A 22,523-nucleotide genomic window follows, 5' to 3' on the forward strand; every position below is an offset into this window, starting at 1 on the left:
AATAAAATTCAACTTTTATGAATTTGTACACCATAACGTTTATGTGGCTTAATTGTGTGAGCACAAGTGTATGTATATATTTAATATATATATTTTTTTTAGTTTGACGACTGAACGAGAGATTAATCATTTTCGAATAATGGGATTACTTTTAATGCCAATTTTGATGGCATTAGATTTTTTTTATTACAACATATAGATTTTCAAGCGAATCAAATTCTGGTTAAGTTGTGTATGGAAAGTATATAAATTTGCGTATCAACAGAAAGAACGTTTCGTCTCTTAAACAAAAATACCGCTTATATAAAAATCAGTACTAGGTCTCTTGCGATCGATTTATGCGACAGTGCTTGCAAGAAAGGTGACCCAGCTCTGACCAAGCTTACGCGAATCCCAAACATCTTCATTAGAGTAATACTTTTTTTTTTCTTTTTGGATTTAAAAAAATATTTCATAGATAAATCATCCTATCACCCAACTGACTTTTTCGAAGGTCTTCCTGTATTTGAAAGCTGAATACTTTTATATCTCGATACTATAAACTCACAATCCTTAAGTCGTAGTATGCTTACTTATTCGTCAATTTGACTAACATGCTTTTATCTTAATATTATTTTATTACTTCTACTACCACCGCTACACTTACCATCTTCGTAAGTTTGTACGATTTTCGAATTGCTCGGTTGTCCCTCCAGCGTCTGATAGAATGGCGCCAAGAAGAATTCATATTTCGTATATTCCTTCAAGTTGCCGACAACATGCGATTCGATCGAGGGATTCAGCACAGTCAAAATATTATATTGCTGCGAATTGGCGCTTATATCACGATAACGAATATAAAGACCCTGTGGCAAAGAGTGAAAGAGTAAAAGAGAATAAGCGTAAACTCGTGCAATTGATGCGCGGACAATTAACGAGCAAGTCAAGAAAACAGTTTAATTATGCTATTAACTGCGTATAAATACTTTTAATGAAATGCAACGCTGTGTGTATTTGTATATGTGTACAAATGTGTTTGTGTATAAATATAATATAAAGAGAGCGCTTACCTCGACATATTTCTCCGTCACACTGACGTGCATTACCCAGTCCAGACGTACGGCGGTGGAATTAATTGCTGCGGCATCAATTAATTCGACAACCTGAAACAACAAAAATAACACAATGAGACAAAAGACAATGAAAAATTGCGGTCACATGTAAAATGGCGCGGAGAATTTAAATAGTGAATTGGGAAATAAAGCTGAGAGATCTACAAAAAGTGTTGCATATACACATGTATGTGCATACAAATAAACCGTTATATGCGCATTTATATAGTGTGCATGTATGCCAGTTGCTTGCATGTATTTTTTGCTATTTAAGTATTGCTGTTTTTTGCAGCCAACAAATAGAGTTTTCAATTATACCAACGCTGTGTAAATTAACCGCCCAGCTTCAGCCTTCAATTCACCACCAATAACGGCGCGCTCATGCACACAACGCAGGTCCGCGCACAGCTCATTAGTCGCATAAGTAAATTTATAGCATACTTTACGGCGCTCAGTCCGTGTATATCACTTTGCTATGGGTATATCATAAAATAACTGTAAAATATTTGCAGAAATGTGCACTATCAATACTTTATTTCATGTTTAACCGTATATATTGTATATATATAGTTGTGCGAATTGCACTTTTTATTGAAAATATATTCAATGCAAAAAATCAGAATGCAACTGAAATTAAATTTCTTTTCGCAATTCATACGCCACGGCTTGAACCATTGTAATGTTTATGCAGTTTTTTTCACAACAACATCAAAAAATGTAATTTCCACAAAGAGCATGGTAACGCTGTGCAAATGGGCACAGCTGTGGATGAGCGGAGATAATGTTTACATTTCCATACACACGCACACGCACACACACATATAGACAAGTCAAATATGCATGTGTGCTGGTGACTGAGTGTAATTTGCCACTTAATGACTTTATAATGAAATAATTTTTTCCACGCCACCCGCAAGCCGCGCTCTATAAATCAGTGCCTGGCAGAAATTGTCTGCAAATATATGCATGTATGGCCAGCTTGTCATAATCACTTGTATGCATCTGCATGCTTTTACAAATATGCACAGCGAAGTCATGAATGGCCGCGCTTGATTGGTAAAAAGCGTTAAGTTTTTCATTTATCCTTCATTTTCGTTGCAATCCTCGCGCTATTAAGCACTTTTTGCTGTTGTGGCAGGCATTTTCTGCTCTTGTTTTTGCTGTAATTGCATATTGCTGCATATCGTTGTATTTGCATTACTTTTTCCACTCACTTACTAGCAACCTTTTATATGTAGAGCTCAATGCTGTTGTTGTTGTGCTACAACTGTTACTGTTTGCGCTTCATGCCCCAATAAACGGGTCAATACAATATGCAACAGCACACTGCGCGCATCACAAATAAATAAAAGAATTCTTACATTCCCTCGCACACACATACATACATATAAACACTCATACATGTGGCAGAGATTTCTTTCATAGATTGTTTAGCTTGCCACAAAAGTCCAGGCGGCGGCATTTGCAACACTTGTATCCTTTACTGTAGTGCATGTGCTGTTGAAATTTTATCTGCAGCACGGACTGATGTTGCATGCTTAAATATATTTCAAATGTTGGCGTATATTGTATATATACTCACTTTCAAGGTTGTCTTTGCTGTTTGACAATTATCGATAAATATTGGCGTATATTTTATATATACACACTTTCAAGGTTGTCTTTGCTGTTTGACAATTATCGATAAATACATAAATAATTTTTTCATCGACTTACTTAAAAAGAAAACAAATATTCTTCCTGTTGACTGCTTTCTTGATTTATATCGAACAGTTTGTATGGCAGCTATATATGATATAGTAGTTCGATATGGTCGGTTGCCAGAAATAGATGAAGGAAAAAGAAGACGTGAACCAAATTTTATATCTACATCTCAAAAACTAGTTCGTCTATATACAGACAGATGAATAGTTACAGCTTACTCTACGCAGTAATTGTATATGTACCTGATAGGCTGTCCATTTGCAGGGTATTAAAAGAGCCCTAAGTGCCAAGTAATTACTAATTTATTCCATGAACCTGTTGAGAATTATAAAAAACAGCTTTGAACGAGACAACACTTGAATACTGGCATCTTGTAAGGTTAAGTTTAATTTGTTTAAATTCACCGTTTGATTTCAATTGCACTGTAAATAAGCAATTTAAAGGTATCTGTATGCCAGCGCCATCTTTTGGATTTTTTGAACACACGCGACGTATTTGAACTTGACAGGTAGAAGTATTGAAGGCACACAGAAGATAAAAGATCTTGTAATTAACATACATTTTCATATTCGAATTTAATTATTGGAAATAAAAATATTTCAAAGCAGACAAAAACTGAACGTATGAATTTACATACCTAAATATCTTAAATAAGGAGTTATGTTCCAAATCTTTTATTATATTGATTACTTAATCGTGGCGTCACAAATAGCACACATTTGGAATATAGAAAGTTGCAACAAAAAATTTCAAAAGTATTTCTATAAAACCGTCAAAGTGGAAAAATCGCAACATCAATATGTTGCTGAGCAACATTTCGCTTGTAAGTTGCACAGTACCATACCCGTTATATTTGCCGACTGCTTCGTGCAGTTGCAGCGCAATCGGCTTCTAACACCACTCTATCGCGTGACATGCAATCCCCGAGATAAACAAAAAATTTGTGCAAAAAATGCGGAAAAATTAAAATAAATTTGCAAAAAGTGTGCGAAATGAAGACATGACAACTTTCGGCGACACATAAGCACACACGAACAAGTGAGAGAAAAAAGTTCTAATACAACGGCACATCATTTGGCAGCCGGGTTTGTGGCAAGTGTTCGAGAGTAATGTAAGAACGCTGTACTTTGTAAGCGTTTATGCATAATGACTTGTTGTTGCTGGTGTTGTTTTCCGACTGCCTTGCAACTCCTCAGCATTTAAAAAGCCACTACTGGCCGCCGCCTGCCACGCGTGTTTATGAAATTCAATTTTATTTAAATTTTATGCGACCGAAGTGGACAGAAAAACTCTCGCATTTTGCAGTTTTTGTATTTTTTCAGCGTCTAGCGGCATGCCACAACGCAACCTAGTATGCGGTGACAGCGTAGCGTTGGCACAAGAAAGTAGCTGCAAGGATCGAGATAAAAAAGCGGCACGAAGTCGTTGCAAGCAGCAGCGGCACAAAGATCGATTGCCGCATTGGCAGCCTGAAGCACGCTTGGCGCTTGTTGCATGCAACAAATATGCAAGTTAACATAAGCAGACATTGTTGTTATTGCTGTTGCTGGCTGCTTAACCGCTTTACATGTTTGTTGCTGTTTGTTGTTGGTTGTTGTTTTTGTTTGTATGTATTTTTGTTGTCATTGTAAACATGTATAAATTATGCAAAAGTCGGGGCGTTTAGCAGAAATCATGTTGTACTCTGTGTGCTTGTTGCATGCATACTATGCATACCGATGTTGTGGCAGCTACTGCGAGTCAAGTGTTTGTGCCACAAGACAAGGCGCACAGTTATAGCAGCGTATGCATAAAAAGCGGCTGCTTATCAGCAAGCAATCTTTGTGACACTTTTTCTACACTCACGCACACATACATATGCATGTTGCACGAGCAGTCGCAATTGTTTTTCTTACTATTGTTGCCGCTAACTGTGCCTTGCCACTTCACTGACCACATGCGCACAAACACATATGTATGTGTATTTGCTATGTGGCAAGCGTTGCTTAAGCGCGTTGCATGCCACTGTTTTTCGTGCCACACCAAAAAAAGTTGCTACAAATGCCTTTCAATCTCTAACAAGGCGCAATTATCGCGTGAACATGCATTGCAGCGGTGGCAAGCAGCATTTTTGCGTATATGTGTGTGTGTGTGCATTGCTGTTTCGCTACAATCGCATTCAATGGCCGGTCGTTCAAATGCATGCTGCGCCTCTTTATCATATCAGCAAAGCAAGAAACGTTAAACGTTAACTGCTTTTTCAATGTTTTCACGGCTTTTGTGGCATGAAAAAGTATTTTTCAATTATCTTTTTAAAAATCTAACCCGAAATTAATTTAGCTTCAGTGATTTTCATTAGTGAAAGGCAAACTTTATTTCAGATTTTTGTTTAATGATGTTAGTATATAAACTATTAAAGAGTATCTGCTTCTGCGCCAATTAATTATTTAATAAATGTGTGACTAATTAAGTGAAAAATAAACGCTTCCAGATAAGTACGTTAACCTCGGCTCCACCGAAGCTCTACAATACTTCGCCGGTGCATTTCATTTAGCAGCTTCATGAAGAGAAAAGGACGTACATAAAATTCCAGAACGATATCTCAAAAGCTGAATACCTAGTATGTATTTATACCTACAGACAGACCTCGCAAATCGACTCAGTTCGTCACCTTAACCATTTATATATACATATAGCATATACACTGTATAGGGTGTCTGACGGTTCCTTATGGGTGTTACAAACTTCGTAGCAAATTTAGTATTTTATGCAAGATATAAAAATTAATAGAAATGATTTGGGGTACCGTCGAATTATCATTGAAAAATAACTCTTATTTGTATGCTTTAACTGGTATATAACCTATATAAACTATGGATAAGTCAGCTGCGAATACATTAGGAATTACTGCTGAATGATATTCATGTCAGTCATGATATCTTCGAGAGCTTCACAACCAGTACATAATATAAATATGTTCTATAAGCATAGTCAAAAAGAAAGCCATTGGTACAGCTCAGATTCACTGCAACCCTAAAGGCACATGGTTTACGAACAAATACCAAGGCTTTGCTAAGCAAGTGTAGCTACAGGCTCACAGATTTTTGCAAGTACAGGAGTGTCATGCATAAAAAGTTAATACCTCAAGTTCGCAGGACCAACAGATATGATCACTTCGAAGTTTTGAGGCTGAAAACCTGGAAAAGTATACTGTAAAGGAATAAGTTAGAACTCTTGCAGCACTATAATAGAATTGACAGACGGCAGCGTTAATACGGATTAATTCAGGAGATAGTGAAGATAACTCCATTGCAAACTGTTATTTAATCCTCAAAAGCCACCTGCATTTCCGTTTGTTTAAAATGGGTAATTCTTGCGCTGTTATATTATGATGCTGTTTTAATAAGAACGTTTTTATTCTGTAATAAAAAATGGCTTTCTAAAAATTATTCGGCTAACAACCGCAATGTTTATCTTTTATCCATTTTCATTGAAAACATTATAAAAATAACAATCAGCTGTCACCAACAAATTTGAATCTGGTTAATTGCGCAGTTAATCCGGATTAACACTGCCGACTGTCCAGGCTATAAGAGACCTAAACCGTTCGTAAGGCAGTGGAATTTACGTAAATTTTTTTCCCGCCCAGGACCGTCAACCCGATAGAATTCTATAATTACCACAACAACAACAACCCACTCACATCAATCTCGCTCCGATCATCTTTATACACTGACTAACTCCAACAAACAAAAAAAAAAAAAAAAAAAAAAAAAAACTGAACTAATACCAAAAAGAGTATTTCACTTTAAATTATATTTTTATTTTATATTTTAATTAAACTGTAGTGCAGTGGAGTTAATTTTTGATTCCAAGCTTTCCATCAAAAGCTACCGCTAGATGCCACTGTGATACAATTTCTTAATTATTTGCGAGCTTTAGTCGAAATATACTTTTTTTTTTTTAATGCTTTGAAGGTTGAGAAACTCGGTTTTAGTCTTTTTTCTTTATAAAGGATTCGAGTAATTTATAAAAACATCGGAGTTATCTCCTTATTTTCTTTTCAGGAGTATCGATATTTGTAACAAGGTGATTCAACTAGATGGTGTAGCGTGTTTAATCCATGGATATACCAAACGATCTATCTTTTCACACATTCAAGGTTCACATGTAGCAAATCCTTGCTGTAATCGGCACCCACAGCCAAGATATCAATTAAACATTTCGTAGAGAGCTCAATTACATTGACATTTTTTATTAACAACAGTAACAAGTAAATGCAAAATTCCAAAAAAAAAATTTTAAACAACAACAAAAAATATCAAACAATTTTCATGAACATGAAATGAACCGAAGAGCAACTCACCGATCACAACCAGACACCAAGCGACAGCAATCGAGATAATGAAGTGTAACAACAACAACAACTAGCAGTTAAAATTTTCAAACTTTTCAGACAATATGCTCGCAAGTAGACTTTACAAAAACAATATCATTACTCATACTAACTCTTATTGTATTTGCAACAATGTAAGCGCTCTTCTGTGGAATAATTTCTACAACGACAACCAAAATATTGTAATTTGTCTTATGAAAATTTTACTTTCTTGCAATTTACGCAGTAAAAGCAACAATGAATTTCTTTCCATTCACTGGTAGACAAATTAAGTTCCGTACAGTAACAGTGCTACGTTGCAACACCATAAAATGCAGCAGCGACGCGCTTGATTGTTCGAACTTAGACGACGCATGAACTTGAAGACGCTTTTTTCCGAGGAGCCAAAGCAGTTTTCGCTCTTTATTTAGCTGCGTCATTGTGTGGTACTTAATTTTTTTTTTATAAATATAGTGTACCTTTAAAGACAGCACAGTAAAGGAAAATATTCAAATTTTTTTGCGAGAAATTTTTGGGGGAAAATTTTTTTAAAAGCCGTGAAAAGTTGAAAAAATCGCAAAAAAATAAAAAAATAAAAAAAATTCGCCACGCCACATTTCACTGCCAGTCGCTCATAGCTCACTCATTCAAAGAGTACTGAGCGCGAATTGCATTGACGGCGGCCACAGCGTCGCCGCGGCCATGTTCTGCCTAGCAAATGCCGTTACTTTGTTTGATTGCATATTTCAAAAGCCTGATTTGTAAGCGCCGACCAGGCTTTTCATAGCTTCAACTTCATTGTCAGCGGTTGTGGTGGTCCTGTTGAGGTTAGCGGTGGCTGTCATGGAAAACATCGATATTGAACGAGCGGCTATTCGCGCTACGAGGTCGTAACTTCTTGGCCCTTATGCATACGCTTCGCCGCACCTTTCAGATCTCTGCAATAGCAATATCCATTATTGGAGATTTTTTCTGCAATTTCATTCCTTATATTTTCGGTATTTCTTCCCTCTATTACCGCTACTCCTACCTTCACCAGCTTTTATGCCTCGCTTTGCGGCTTTCTGCATGCTGCAAGTTACTTCATTTTGCGCATTGCACGCTCACGTCCAAAGCAAAGGGCAGTTATCAACACACACACACATACATTGCTGCGTTGACGATAATAATGATGCTGTCGACCGCGTTGAGGGCTGGTTGACGGCGCCCAGGCGGGGCTGGGCATTTTGTTCCAGAAGGCTCGATTGCCGCCAAACGCCTGCTTCTATATACACTAAGACAGCATGTCGATGTGTTAGTTGAAGCGATAAAAATTGGAAAAAAATTAATGCAGGAAATTCTAGTTGAAAACTTTGAGCTTCGCAACTTCATGTTGCAAGGAAACGTGAACATTTTCCAACAATGTCATGTACGCACTACTTTTGCACAGCGTGGGTGGTGGAGAAAACGTAATGTACACAGTCGCCGTTTGCGTAGTCATAGACAAATAGAGGTGTGCGTGTTATTTGTATGGCTGCAAATTCAAGCACACTTTTAGGCGCAGTGAAGCAAAAGTCTGATTTTTGTGAAAGTTAGCGCAGAATTTTCAACAAATATGGCAAAAAAGGCGAAACGAAAGTTGGCTGGTGGATGGTACGCGGCGTATGAGTGATATGGTATGATTTTAAGTGAAAATTTCGGAGGAAGTAAAATGAAGTTGTAGTTGATGTTATTGCTGCCAGTAAAGTTAGAGGCAGAAGATGACGCAAGTTCATTGAAGTAAATATAAAAACTGGATATTGAGAGATATTTGGTGTGGCATATACAAGTATATTTTTATAGCTATTCGCATAAAATTGCAAAATTGTTTCAAGACTATACTATTTAAGGGGTATTATATTCTACAGATTTGAAAAAAAAAAAAAAATTTTTTTTATTTCGCTAGTTTTAATTTAGCAAAATATTTTTCCAAATGAAAATTCGAAAATTTATAGCCGATGCAGTTGATATCTCACGTTCTAATCGCACCATTTACTTGAAATTTCGCAGGAATATCGTTTTAATTTTTTTTGAAGGTCTTTCTTTTTTATAATTGGTTCAAAAACTCGAAAATTTAATTTTTGAATGTTAAAATTAAAATCCAAAATATTTTTACATATAGTGTAAGACATAAATTACCTAATTGCCTCAATTTATCTAGAGTCTGACTCTATGCAATAATTAAATTCTTACATATGTATGTATATAAGCAATTACTGCACCATATTGAAATGCTTAAAATCAGTAAATCTAATATGCTTTCTAAATTATTTTACATCCCAAAAAAAATTCCAACGGCCTACCATCTAAAACCGATTATAACTAAAAATGCTGAACAAATAAGAGGAAAAGCTTCCGGCAAGTTAAGCGCAGTTTTGGCCTTATCGTTTAGGCAAACTTAAGTAATTCGACTTAATATTTTTGCCCGCAGGCTAAAGCGTACCCAACGTACCCGATATACAAACGGCAGCTAAGCAGTCAGGCAACAATAAAATTGCCATAATAATAATAATAACAATGTAGGTTAAGCGCCTCCAGCGCAGAGGTATGAGAAAAAATGGCAATTCAGCCGAAACAACAAATAATGGGTAATAATAATTCAAATTTCTTTATTGCTTAACAGTTTGAGGGGCAATTGTAGGTGGAACACTGAGGAAATTGTTTGTGCAGCATGTATAAGGAAGCTGGTGTATAATGTATAAGAAAGAAAAATATTTCTTTCATAGATAAATTTTGCGATTTCTTTTATTAATATCAGGAATTTATGTAAAATATAATATATGAAAAGTACGATGTGCCCCTTGAAGGATGCTACGGAATTTATGAAGTAGAACACAGAAAAATATTTTTTTTATTGATAAAGGTTACTACTTGTTGAATTAATATCCAGAATGTAAAATATATGAAAAAGTAATATGTGCCCCTTGAAGTATGCTACGGAAAAAATTTTCAGCGAAATTACAAAATTTCTGCAAGTGTACTGACAGAAAGCAAAGCATTTATGACATATATATATGTATATATATATATATATACGAATACACATGTGTGTATGTGTTCCTAGATATGTATATATGTACCCTAAAACCATTTCCCAAACTCTTTATATCCTTAAGCAAACGCATTTCCCCTGGGAGCACGAAACAATATCCACAAAAATTATTGATGGCACTTCGATATGCTAGCAAGCACGCCTAACTACTTACGCATATTAATGCACACATATATATGTACGAGCATACATTTGTATTGTATATTGATATATGCTTGTGCGTAAAGCATAAGCGCGCCTCAGTGTATGCTAAGCCTGCAGCGAAGCAATATGAATACGGAAAGTAACAAAGCAAGTTTCCCAAAAAATAAAAAAAAAAGAAAGTGCGCCTCAATAAATTCAAATGCTTGACATGTTGTTAGGCGAGGAGGCGTGGCGCGCACTCTGCAAGGTGGCATAAAATACAATATTTTGGAATTTTTTTTGCATCATTTAATGAGGAGAAATGGCAAAAAAAAAAAAAAAGAAAAGAACAAAGCATGCAAAGAGGAAAGCAATGTAAATGGAGGGCAAAAAAGCGGTCGTGCCGTGCAAGCGGGAGAGGAAATTGTTATAAGCAAATACAGCTGGAGGCGCTGCTGAAAGTATTTGGGTGCTAAGTTGCCACTTTATGCCAAGACGACTCTATTTATATGTATATATGTTTGTATATATAAATACCACACATTCTAAATAGAAGCTTTTTAGCTGCGAGCTGAAAGCAGCCAGCCTGCCGCACACACCTCTACATTTATTTTGTGCTCAGCGAGGCTAAGTGGTAATATCAATCATTGTTAATGCAGTGTAAAAACTGCGCTTCGCGGCAATTACACCAGCACATAGGTAACTGTGCCGCTGCAAGCAATACACATTTATATAAGCACACATGTGCCATGGCCAGAACAGCTCAGGCGCAATGCAAATATGTGGCAACAATAGACGCAACTTCTTGAGACAAAAATGTGGTTGGCAGGATATGCAGGCGCTACAAGCACAAATACAAGTGATTATTGAAACCTGTTTGGCCTTTTTCAGCACGGAAATACTTTGCAGTTTTCTCCGCAACCTTTTTAGTTGCTCTTTTTCATGTATTTTCTTGTGCTCGTAACACATACAATTTATAAAAATTATTCACGCAATAAATTGTAACGGAATCATAAATAAATARCGGAAGTGTAGGCCGCCGCAGGCATGCTGCGCTGAACTGAGTGCGCGCCTTTGCCACAAATTAATAGCACCGGGATGTTTTTTCTTTCACTGCAGCTTAAGCTTAAGCTGCTATATATATTAGGGTGGGTAAAAAAAATTGAATATTTTTGCTTTGGCTGTCGCATGCTTACGTAGAAATATATACATATACATATATGGTTGGGTCAAAAATAGACAATTTTTTCGTTCTCTGAAAATATATTTTAAACACTTCTAAGAAAACCTCTACAAATATTAGCTCTTTATTTTAACAAGAAGATCTACCACCTCACACTTTTATATTTTTTTTCTTTTTATCAAATACAAAAATTCATATCTATCTTCTTAGTTGGAGGTGAGATATAAAATGGTTTTTTCAAACTTAAAATATTTCTTTTATGAGGGCTCAGCGGGAGAGATTCCCATAGAAGTGTCTAAAAATCTATTTTTCAGAAAACAATTTTTTTTCACCCACCCTAATGTACATATACATATGTGTCTATGTAAGCATGCGACAGCCAATGCTTGGTGCTTCTTCCCGTAAGCCGCTAACTCGGCACTGAGTGTTTCCAGTTTTGCACATCATATTTTATATTAATGATAATTTGTGCTGCCACCCATAATTTGTGTGGGTTACTTGCTTGTGCCACATACAATATCCCGTGGCGCTTTGTCAGCGCTTGCTGCTGGTACAAATGAATACAATTATGTGTGCTAGAGGGGGCTTCACTGTTTTTCGACTGCTTGCTGCTTGTTCTTGTGGCAGGAATTATGATAATCGCTCAAGCAGCAAATAAAATAATATTTCTTATTCATAAAAAATAACAACAACATAAGGGAAATAAATATTCTGCCAGCTTGGTTTAAAAAACCGCTTTGTAATGGCCGAAATTCAGCTCCACTCCCTCCTAATAAACATTTTGTTGCCTTTAACCCTCTACTGTACTAAGTTTTTCTTGCTGTTGTCGTAAACTAATTGCTGAAGTATAATGTTTATGTGCGCATTAACACCCATACAAGCAAGGCTTTAACGCCCCAGCGCAATCACTGCATACTTTTGGGCGCATAAATATCGCGCAGCTCGATTATTTTTCGATAGCTTGACACTCAAACTGTTAATTGCAATTTGGGTCAACTGCTGCGCTATTCCAAGCGTGCCTCTGTCCAGTTAGTCATTTCACAAAAAAGAAATATATTTTTTTTACAAATTTTCGCTGTTCACTTGCGCTCTGCGTCCATTTCGTACGTTAAACCAATATTTATACACTCTTCCCTACACATAACTTCCTCTTCTACGAATTTTTTCGCTTATTGACTCAGGTGTGCAATCCTTACCGTGAACTGCCCAAATGGGAAACGTAAAAAACGCGCAATATTTATGCGTTTTCCAAGCGAAAATTTATGCAGTTCATGCGCCATCTGGCGTGTGCAAAATGGCAGAAAAAACGTGCAGGAAAATAACGAATTCTTCCGTGCCTCTGCTGTGCAATGGCGGAGAAAACGATTTTTATTCAATTTTTACGCTGAAAAGTGGGTCAGTAGTTGGTGCTGGTTCAGCGTTGGAATTGGTGGTGTGCGGCAGCGCTTGGATTGATGCATCGACTCGCATTTGTGGTGGAAATGAAAGCATTTATCAAATTGTTGTGAGTAGAACTTTGGCTATGCGCAAGCATTGATAACAAAATGAAGTTATATTTAAGGGCATTTCATTGCTTGTAGAACAAAATTTTTTCGACGTTTTTAAATTTGATTTAATAGCAGTTCTCTATTGAATGGAAAGCTTTCACACATTTTATTAGCAGAATTTTAGAAATAATATTAAAAAAAAATCCATAATTTATATTCAAAGGAAGCAAATTTTAAATCTAAAAGTGAGAAGATAAAACTAGTTTTGAATTTTTGAAAAGTTCAAAAGTAGCGAATCGAAAAAGTAACTGGTGTAAATTGAGAAGAACTGGTATAAATTAAGTTGACTGATAACATAAGACAGTGAGAATAATCTTCTGATTTTAAAAATTGGAACGTGGCGAATTGAACAAATAACTGGTATAAATGAAGTATAACTGGTATAAATAAAGTAAAATGGTGTATAGCACATAAGACGAATTGAAACGTGGTGAATGAAACAAACAATTGGTATAAATTAAATAGAACTGGTATATAGCCCATAAGATAATAAAACAATTTGTATATTTAAAATATTCGAACATGACGAATCAAACAAACAACTGGTATAAATTAGGTAGAACTAGTATTAATTGGAAGAATTAGAAAGTGACGACACACAACTCGTATAAATCAAGGAATAAAACAAATGAGATCAAATGAGAAACCGTTTATACAGTCGAAAGAATCTGCAAGAGGTTTTGAAGAATTTCAGACCTCTCCCTATATTTCATTGTCCGACTATTAGAAGTAATATAAGTATTAAAAAACTCGCTTGAAAATATATATTCCCATAACATAATTTTAAAGGTAAGGAAGTAAGTGATGAGAATATGTATATTGAAAAATTTGAAAGTGACGAATCGAACGGACAAGTGACATAAATCAAGCAGAAAATAAGTTAGAATTAGTGATTGTTGTGTGTAGTCACAATAATCTGTTAAATGCTTTAAAAACTTTCACATAATTTACTTTCAGTATTTTAGAAGTAACCTTCTAAATATTTCGCTGAGGTATATCTATAGCAAGAAGTAAAATTTAAAGAAAACTGGATGAAAATAAGTTTTCGCAGTTTTGAAGAATGTATAAGTGGTGATTAGAATAATAGAACGGGCAACTGGCATAAATCGAGTAGACTAGTATTAGTAATTGTATTTAGCCCAATATAACACTCACTCAGCTGTTACATATTAAAAGTTATAAGATATACGAAGCTTCACTCACCTTGCCACTCAACACTGCGCGCGCGGCAGATATTTCACTAGGCGGTACTGTGCCCGATTCTGTGCCCAAAGTCTTAATGACATTCGAGAGACCGGAGGGCACTGACAGTCCGTGCGAGTTCTCAGCTCTAACGAGAAAGACATACGATGTGGCTGGTTTCAAACCGGAGATCTGAAAGAAATCAAAGAAGTTAGTAATATTTTCTACAATGGAAGGAAATGCACTGAAATGAATAATTAGGAGAAATTGGTGAGAAATTTAACTGCTTCCCATCGAAGAGGTTTTTAATAAGGTTATATATATAGGCATGCAAGTAGATAGCATTCCTTAAGTAAGAGAAATTTATACTGACATATTTATTTAATGAGAATTTGTATGTGAGATGGGAAACAAGGAAAGCCACTTTAATATATGCAGTATACCTTCCATAACTAAAGATATGAAGACCAGGTGCATGTGTATACCACAAACATATTTGTAACTATCTAACAATGAGGGCACTAAAAACTAGAAGCAGTGCGCTGAGCAAAAATTAGATGCAAATGTGAGCGAGTATCCAGTAGAAAGGCAATAATTTTAGCTAACAGCCGAAACTTGCAAAAAAGCAACTAAAGTTGGGCATTTGCATACAGTTAGCAGAATACAGAAGCTCACAAAGGAATACATATGTGTATGTTATTATGCTTGCATGTGTAGGAGATATGAGAAAAGCAGCAGAAAAAGTGCAAAATTGAAATGAATAGCCGTTTCCATCTATACTAACACTCCTACATAATGTATGCGCAAATTTTCACTGCACACAAACACACACTTAAAAATACTACGCCACACGAAGGTAACAGGACACCTGGCGAAGTTGGCGAATTTTCATTTTCTCTTTTATCTCACTTATTACCGGCTCATATGAGCTCAACTGAGTACTTATGCATATGACTCTGCGGGCGCCTTTAAAATGCCGCTGCAAGTTGTGTATACATTATACTTACCGTTATTTGCTGATCAGGTACACGATGTGCGGCAATCACCCAACCTGTCTGCAGATCCGAACTGAAGTACTCCACCGTGTAGCTGCAAAATGAGAAGAGATAAACGTTAAGAAAGAAAAATTAGAATACCAAGGTTTATATGAATGTGTGGCACGTTGGGCAATGTGACAAAAAAAAAAACAAATGCTTTTCAAATGAGAAATGTGAAGAGCAGCGATAAGATATTGTTCAAAGAACGCCCAGCTGGCCATTAATGGCGCAAATAGACACAGAGGAACATAGAGGAGTGTACAATATATAGTATATACTTATGTATCTATGGTGCTTGTAAGTCATTGAAATTTGCATTTTACATCTAAATTAAGCAGATAATGTTGCAAGCACAAAATAATGAGGAAGAATAGAAATTGTTGAATAAAGTGAAATTGAAGGCAGAAAATATGGTACTCTAATATGCATACAAGGAGGAGGTCAGTTCTATACAAATATATTGTTGCAAATTTCATCTGTGAGATCGTAAACCACTTTATTGTAGATTTCAAAGCTTAAAACCTTCAAAAATTGTTATACGAAAGATATGTAGTAACGACAGAATTTTAGGAATAATTTTGCCGATTTGAAACCGAAAGTACTTGAAGTACTGCACTTACTTAACGCAATAATATTACGTGATATAATAAACACCGAGGTGGAGAAGTTTATTGTGGAACATAAGTCAACACTTGCTTCAAACTGCCTGAACATTGCGGTTCTTTCAATAGCGAGAGGGATTCCATTAAGCTCGCAGTAGTCTACCGAACCGTGGGCTGCGTTCGAAGAAATTACTATCCATTTAGGGAGCAGACCGTGAACTCAAGACTAGCTTAGAAACGCCTAGTCCTTCTCTGAATACCCTAAATATACTTCACGATTTCACTATTATGGGACCCAGACTTTTGAGAAATTATGGGATAATTTTAGATTTTTTCGAAGGCAACTTACGAGATAAATAAAATATATTTTCCAACCCATTTGACATATTAAATAAAGATATATTTCAAAAGACTTTTCAGTTATTAGGGCATTTTTATAAGAATCATTTTCAAAGTAAATATTCTTGGACTCTAATAAAAAAACCGTAAGAAAAGTTCACATCAAGGAGATAAAGTATATTTGATGAAGACATAAAACTGACAACTCTTTATTTTTGTCTTCAACAACTTTGCAATATGTTTATAACGAAGCATATATAGACACCGCTTATATAGAAGAAGAAGATACCGAAGCCTAATAGAATTTTCGAAACACTTGTTATAAGCTCCTGGTGGATGGCCTTCAATACCTGCAGTGAACGACATAATGGATTCAAGGCGCGTTCCACGAAGCGGTTTTTTCAGTTTCGAACACAGAAAAAAGAGTCATAGAGTCCTAAATCTTGCAAATACAGTAGTTAAGCGATGACTCTCGGTTTGTACTTATTCAAAAAGATAGCCCCACTCATTATCCTCATAAAAAATACGTGAATTTTGTGCCCTTAAATCCGGTCATTTCCGACAAATTGCTTCGCCTCAAAAGGGGCAAGTAGTGTTCCTTGTTGCAGCAATATAACCACAACACAGTAATCAATAACCACTCATGACCACCACTGATTTTTTTTACCGATTTCGACATGGTTATTTCGATTTCGTTTAATTTTTGAAGAACCTTTCCACAGATTGTTGAATAGTCTCGAGGTCATATTCATAAACCCATGTCTCGTTGCCAGTAATCATGAATATGAAAAATATAGGGTCTTAAGATAAGTTCTCAAGCATATTTATCAAAGACGTTTTTGGAAAATATTCAGAAATTTTACCCCGTCGGTTTGCGGGGGAAGTTTAAATAGACCAGTCCGAGTCAATTTTGATCATATGTTCCGTTTAACGAATTGCTAAACGATTCATTATTTATCCATTCCGGCTCATAAATACAGAAAGAAATTGTTATAATAGAAATTCAAGAGAAACTCAAAAGGCTTCAAATCTTAGTATGGCTACAAACTTTGAGATTTTTACATAATTCTTTGGAATAAAAGCTCAACTTGATTGAATTACAACCATAATTTGTCAAGAATGAAATCGGGGCAATTGCAATAATTAACTCCTGCGTAGCCATTACTGCAGGTAATTTTGGCAGGACGACTTACATTGTAGGAAGCAAAATATAGATAACGACGCTCATTGCTTTTTTGACATCAAATGCATCGTCCACCATGAATTTGTTCCTTCGGGACACACCGTCAATACCAAGCTTTACATGGAAGTCCTCGAAAGACTCAAACGAAGGGTCAATTGGGTTCGATAAGACATTACAGACGATAGAAAGCTGCACAATGATAACGCCCCGGCTTACACCGCCTTTCTTATGAGCAGCTACCTAACCGGAATACCAACGCTTCAACAGCAGCCTTACAGACCAGATGTGGCCCCCGGACTTGTTTCCTGTTCTTGTTTTCTTGCCTGAAAAGCTGACGAAATGAGATTCAAGCAGCATGCAACTTGGCTCTCAAGGCTATGCCTTCCACACTGCATCGACGCAAAAGGAGCCTATATTGAAAGATTTTAAAGAATTGTAACGATTGGTACATTTTTTTAAATTGACTCAGTCATATTACTTTCCAGACAAACCCTGTATTTGTGCATATATTTGGGACCCAGCATGTGAAATTTTTGTGTTCTGCTTTAAACAAAAACATTGATAATGAACGAATAACAGTGAAAAATAACAGAGATAGAGAAAGCCAGCAGCCATACCGAAAAAATAACGTAGGCATATACTTACTAAAACAACAACTGCATATATTCAAATATAGCGGCATATTTATGCACATAACCTCACATTTTCAAACATTCCACAAAAGTCAATTGTGAAATTTGAAATGTATTTTACAGTTGCAGCTGCAGGTCTGGGCGTGTTTATGAAATGCAAGCAATGCAGAGCTATTTGCTAGCAACAACAATAGAAACAAAAGGCTCGAAAACAATAAACGCTAGCAACTGGAATGTCGATAACAGCATTGCCTGAAAGAAGGATAGCAGCTTTCCAAAAAACGTTAACAAAAATTGGAGGCGTCGACAAAAAATCTAGCCACAAATGCATACGCGCATGTGAGTCTGTGGAAAGTACGCGCCATTGTGTGCCGCCAACAAATTTTAATGATGCCCGAAAAAGTCGAAGCCGGCTAGCTGGCACTGCAACATGCAACTGGCGCACATTCGAAACGGAGAACAAAACTACAACTAAGCATTTTTTGCACTGCCAGCAATTGCTGAGCGTGTTGTATGCTGCCCAGGCATGGCGTGTGCCATTTTATACTTTTGATTATGTTAATTTGCGCAAATCTAAATCGCCATCGCTGAGGCAGCCGCAGCGCAGCGAATGCGAAAAGCAGATGTGGATAAAATTGCTTGCAACAAATAGTTGTAGAAATGCGCTGGAAAGAATCGGAGATTGTTAGCGAGTTGCAAGAATGCATAGCGCGGCCGCAATGCGCGCCAAACGAATGCGATATGCGCTGAGGGTCTTGCAACTAGCGCAGCAACAAAAACATTGACCGCGAAATGGCGGGCGAAATGCATTTGCGTTGCATGTGGCATGCAATGCGCTTACCACAAAGCCACTTGCGGTCAATGGCAAACAATGCACACACACACACACACACATACCCACGTACAACATAATAAAAAGCGCCCTGGCTGCCACAAAGCATAAAATGAAGCAGGCGTTTAGCCACACGGCCGCCGTGTCGAAGCGCGCCGTCACTAATCAGAGTGCAGTTAGAGCTGCAGCCGCAGCAGCAACCGTTAAATGGCCCAAAGCTGCTGTAGTCCCACAAAAAAAAAAAAAAACTGTATTATTCTGTTTTCATTATTTTTTGTAACTGTAACTTTTTTAACGTTGTGTTGCACGTACAATGTGTTGATGGCATAGCACCAAAAACTTTCAAAAATTAAAAAAGGTGCACTGCCACACAGCACCATAAGCTAAACACACAAAAGGCATGCGGCATAAAACCCAAAAAAGCCTTGCCACAAACAATAGTCCTAGCGCATACGTGCTTGCAACACTTGTGTGCCATGTGSCAACAGAGTTGCGGGTTGTAGCTAGCGCTTCCAGACGCGTTCAGTAGATTCACTTAACTTACTATAAGTCAAAAAATGATAGCGTATACAGCAACAAGAGCAGTGTTGTAACAACAACAGTAGTGTTGCAGTGGCCTCTATTGTGCTCGCGTCTATTTTTCGCGTCCGTGTAAAATTCGTTGAAATTTAATCGCTTCACAGTTCAAGTTTCCTGTTGGCAATAAGTGCTTTGTTGTTGCTGCCACGCCTATTAACCGCTATGTATCACTCGGTATTTCTGTGCTGCCACTTATGTATTGTTACTAAAAGAATTCAAATATTCATTGCTGCAAGTTGCAACAGTATAAAGTAACAGTACTTTAGCTTTAAGCGTTAAATAATAGCTGAGGTTGCGGCTCATTAATTGCTGAAAATCTGTTATTTAGACATTTTTTTTTTAAGATAGTATTCAAACACCTTTTTAAGAAATAACCAGCTGGCGATAGATCTGAAGTAGGCCTAAAAGACTAAGATTTAGGATTGGAGTTAGTCTGTATCTGTAAATGTAACTTGGATGGGGGAAAATATACCAAATTTCTTGATTTTGGATCTGGCCCATTTAGGTTGATCTTTATCCCGTTATATTACATCATATATACTACAATAAACTGCAATAGATCCATGCGCTAAAGATCAAAATAGACGCTGACGCTGAATTCAAACAGCATATTCAAGTGGAATCGACAAATATATTTTGGTTCTATACAACGTTCTTGAGTTCGTGAAAAGTTTGTCTGCAATGGAAGAAGAGCTTGCTTAAATTTTGTGTTTCCAATGGAGTCACGGCTAGGGAATATTTGAAAATATCCTAAAAGTTTTTTGGGGGTTCGCGAATTCGATGAAAGTCATAGTCATCGAAAATTTTGAATTTATGAACACTCCATTCACAATTGTGACTGAATTTTTGATCACATACTAAACGACAGTCACCGCATTCGTCACATTAAGTTCCAAGTGACTTTTCGCTCATCTTGAAAATAAAAAATCCTCTTCGGAGAGCCAGTTATGAGTTCACTGAAGTCATTAAAATTCATTAGTTGAAGGTAAGATAGGCCATAGCTTATATTTTATACAAACAGAAGTAGCTTTTTCATTTTGAGATTCAGCATTAATTATTGGACAGTATTCGACCGAATAGACCACGTCTACGCTGCGAAGGAAATATAGCAAACGTACCCGAGAGTGTACACGAAAACCGTGGAGAGTCGTTTTGGCGCCGTTCGTAGCAACTCGGACTATTGTATGGAATGACTTGACCGAATTGCTACATTTGGGGAGAAAACACGGCTTGCTGTGGTTTCTTGGCCGGTGGAATCATCGGTCTATAATTCTTCAAAAATTACGCCGGTGGAACTTAACAGTCAAGAGCGATCATTATCGCGCCATTATAACCCACTATTTGATTTTTGGCATTGAATCTATTGGTCTCGCCAACATTTAGTTTAGACAAGACAACGCAAATTCCCACACATCATCAATCAACGAATTTATTGAAAGAACACCTAGGTGGGGAGATAATTTCACGTTTTGGGCGAGTCGATTGGCCACCAAGATCGTGTGATATCACACAGTTACATTTTTTCCTGTATGGATATGTAAAATCAATGTGAACAATCCCGCTTCGATTCAGACCTTGAAAAGCGTGAACGAGTCATCGAAAATTGTACTAAACGGATGGACCATCTGAAACGCAGTCGCGGTCAATATTTGAAAGAGATAGTATTAAAAAAATAAATGCCAAAGGATGGGCTTTCGAATGATAGTTTTATGTACTGTGTTTTTTCTTTCAAAAGGCAGGGAGCCCAGAAAGGGATCACCACTTTGGTAAGTGAACTTTGCGCCGACTAAATTTTGACTAATTCGAGTCTTATAGGTGTAACAAGCAATTTTTAATAAAATATTGTCATAAAAACTAAAAATCTTAAGCATTTTTTTATTTTAAGAAACATTTTGATATTAAAGTCAAGACGGTTATTGTATTGGAGATTAAAAACGTCTTTCTTAACAAAGTTGTATGCAAAATTAAAACTCTATGATTGTCAGCATTCACGAGCACTCAATTAGGATTATTTTATAGTTATATTCTTGTACTTTTATTCAAAACCTTTAAAATTTCAAAAGGAAGTAGCCACAATTTTGCCACTCTACAAATCGCTGAACCATATTTTCTGCACTTCCTCAAATGCAACTTCTTCATTTGTTCAATATGCTTTATGCCACACAATCCTTCAACTGTTTTTTGCGCGCAACAATATATGAAGCCGTAAAGCAATTTTCCAACCACTTCAAAGCATAAATTCTCGCTTATTGGCGAAATTGAGAGAAATTGCTAAACAAAAGCTAAAAGCAGAAGTCAATCACCTAGCCAGCGCAGCTAGCTCCGATAAAAAAATACAACCCAGCGTCTAGTCACAAAGGACCACAAAGGAGCAAAGTGTTGAAAGAGTAAGGTCGGACGAAGCTCGACCAAAAGTAAAGGCGGTGCAACAAAGCAATTTGCCTAACAACGCAGACAAAGCAAATTGTTGCAAGGAAATTTGTGGTAAATTGGGGAAAATTTCGGTTATTAGTTGCCACAACACAAACATACATAAATACCTGAGGACCTGCGCTGATAAAGGGTTCGCTAACTTTTTAGCAAAGCAAAAGAAAAAATATAGAAACAAAAGAAAAACCAAATGAAGTTGAAACAAAAGCGCAAAATTCAAATTAAAATCAAAAGCATAAATAAATGGCTAAATGTAAAGGGCAATAAGCAAGCAACCGGCTTGTGTGCATCACTCACCCGATAATTGGACTAGTCACTCCCGGCTTATCTTGGCTGCGCGACCAACGCAGCGCGATGCTGTGCTGTGTGACGTTCACCACCTTCGGTGTGCCGGGCGGTGCTGGGTAGGCGCTTGGGTCCACAGAGCGGTGCAGCAGCGATGAACTGCCCTTCTCCACCTGCCATGCAACACGGTACAAAAACAACAGCATAAAAAACCAGTTTAGTTTGTTTCAGTTGAAGCAGTGATGAAGATGTGGCGCGATTGGGCGATGAGTGTAGCCGGCAATGCAGTTGTGCAGTGGTTGATCATACACATTATTGTTGTTGTTATTTTTATGTGATTCGACGCATTA

The 22,523-nt window shown here is 36.8% G+C and overlaps 1 protein-coding gene across 3 annotated transcripts in view; it reads right to left on the bottom strand.

Annotated features, from left to right (window-relative positions):
• Positions 1-22,523, bottom strand: part of LOC108978317 (protein sax-3) — a 224,234-nt gene that overhangs the window by 17,785 nt on the left and 183,926 nt on the right. For all 3 annotated transcript variants that reach the window (XM_018948535.1, XM_018948536.1, XM_018948534.1), the window contains exons 10-14: positions 22,186-22,346; positions 15,262-15,343; positions 14,276-14,446; positions 1,050-1,142; positions 647-845 (exon numbers count right to left, since the gene is read on the bottom strand). In XM_018948535.1, the coding sequence (XP_018804080.1) occupies positions 647-845; positions 1,050-1,142; positions 14,276-14,446; positions 15,262-15,343; positions 22,186-22,346 (706 nt within the window). The remainder of the gene's footprint in view (positions 1-646; positions 846-1,049; positions 1,143-14,275; positions 14,447-15,261; positions 15,344-22,185; positions 22,347-22,523) is intronic.

Source organism: Bactrocera latifrons, unplaced genomic scaffold (assembly GCF_001853355.1).
Source record: "Bactrocera latifrons isolate USDA-ARS-PBARC rearing strain unplaced genomic scaffold, ASM185335v1 scaffold_12, whole genome shotgun sequence".
In the NCBI taxonomy this organism is placed as follows: Eukaryota; Metazoa; Arthropoda; class Insecta; order Diptera; family Tephritidae; genus Bactrocera; species Bactrocera latifrons.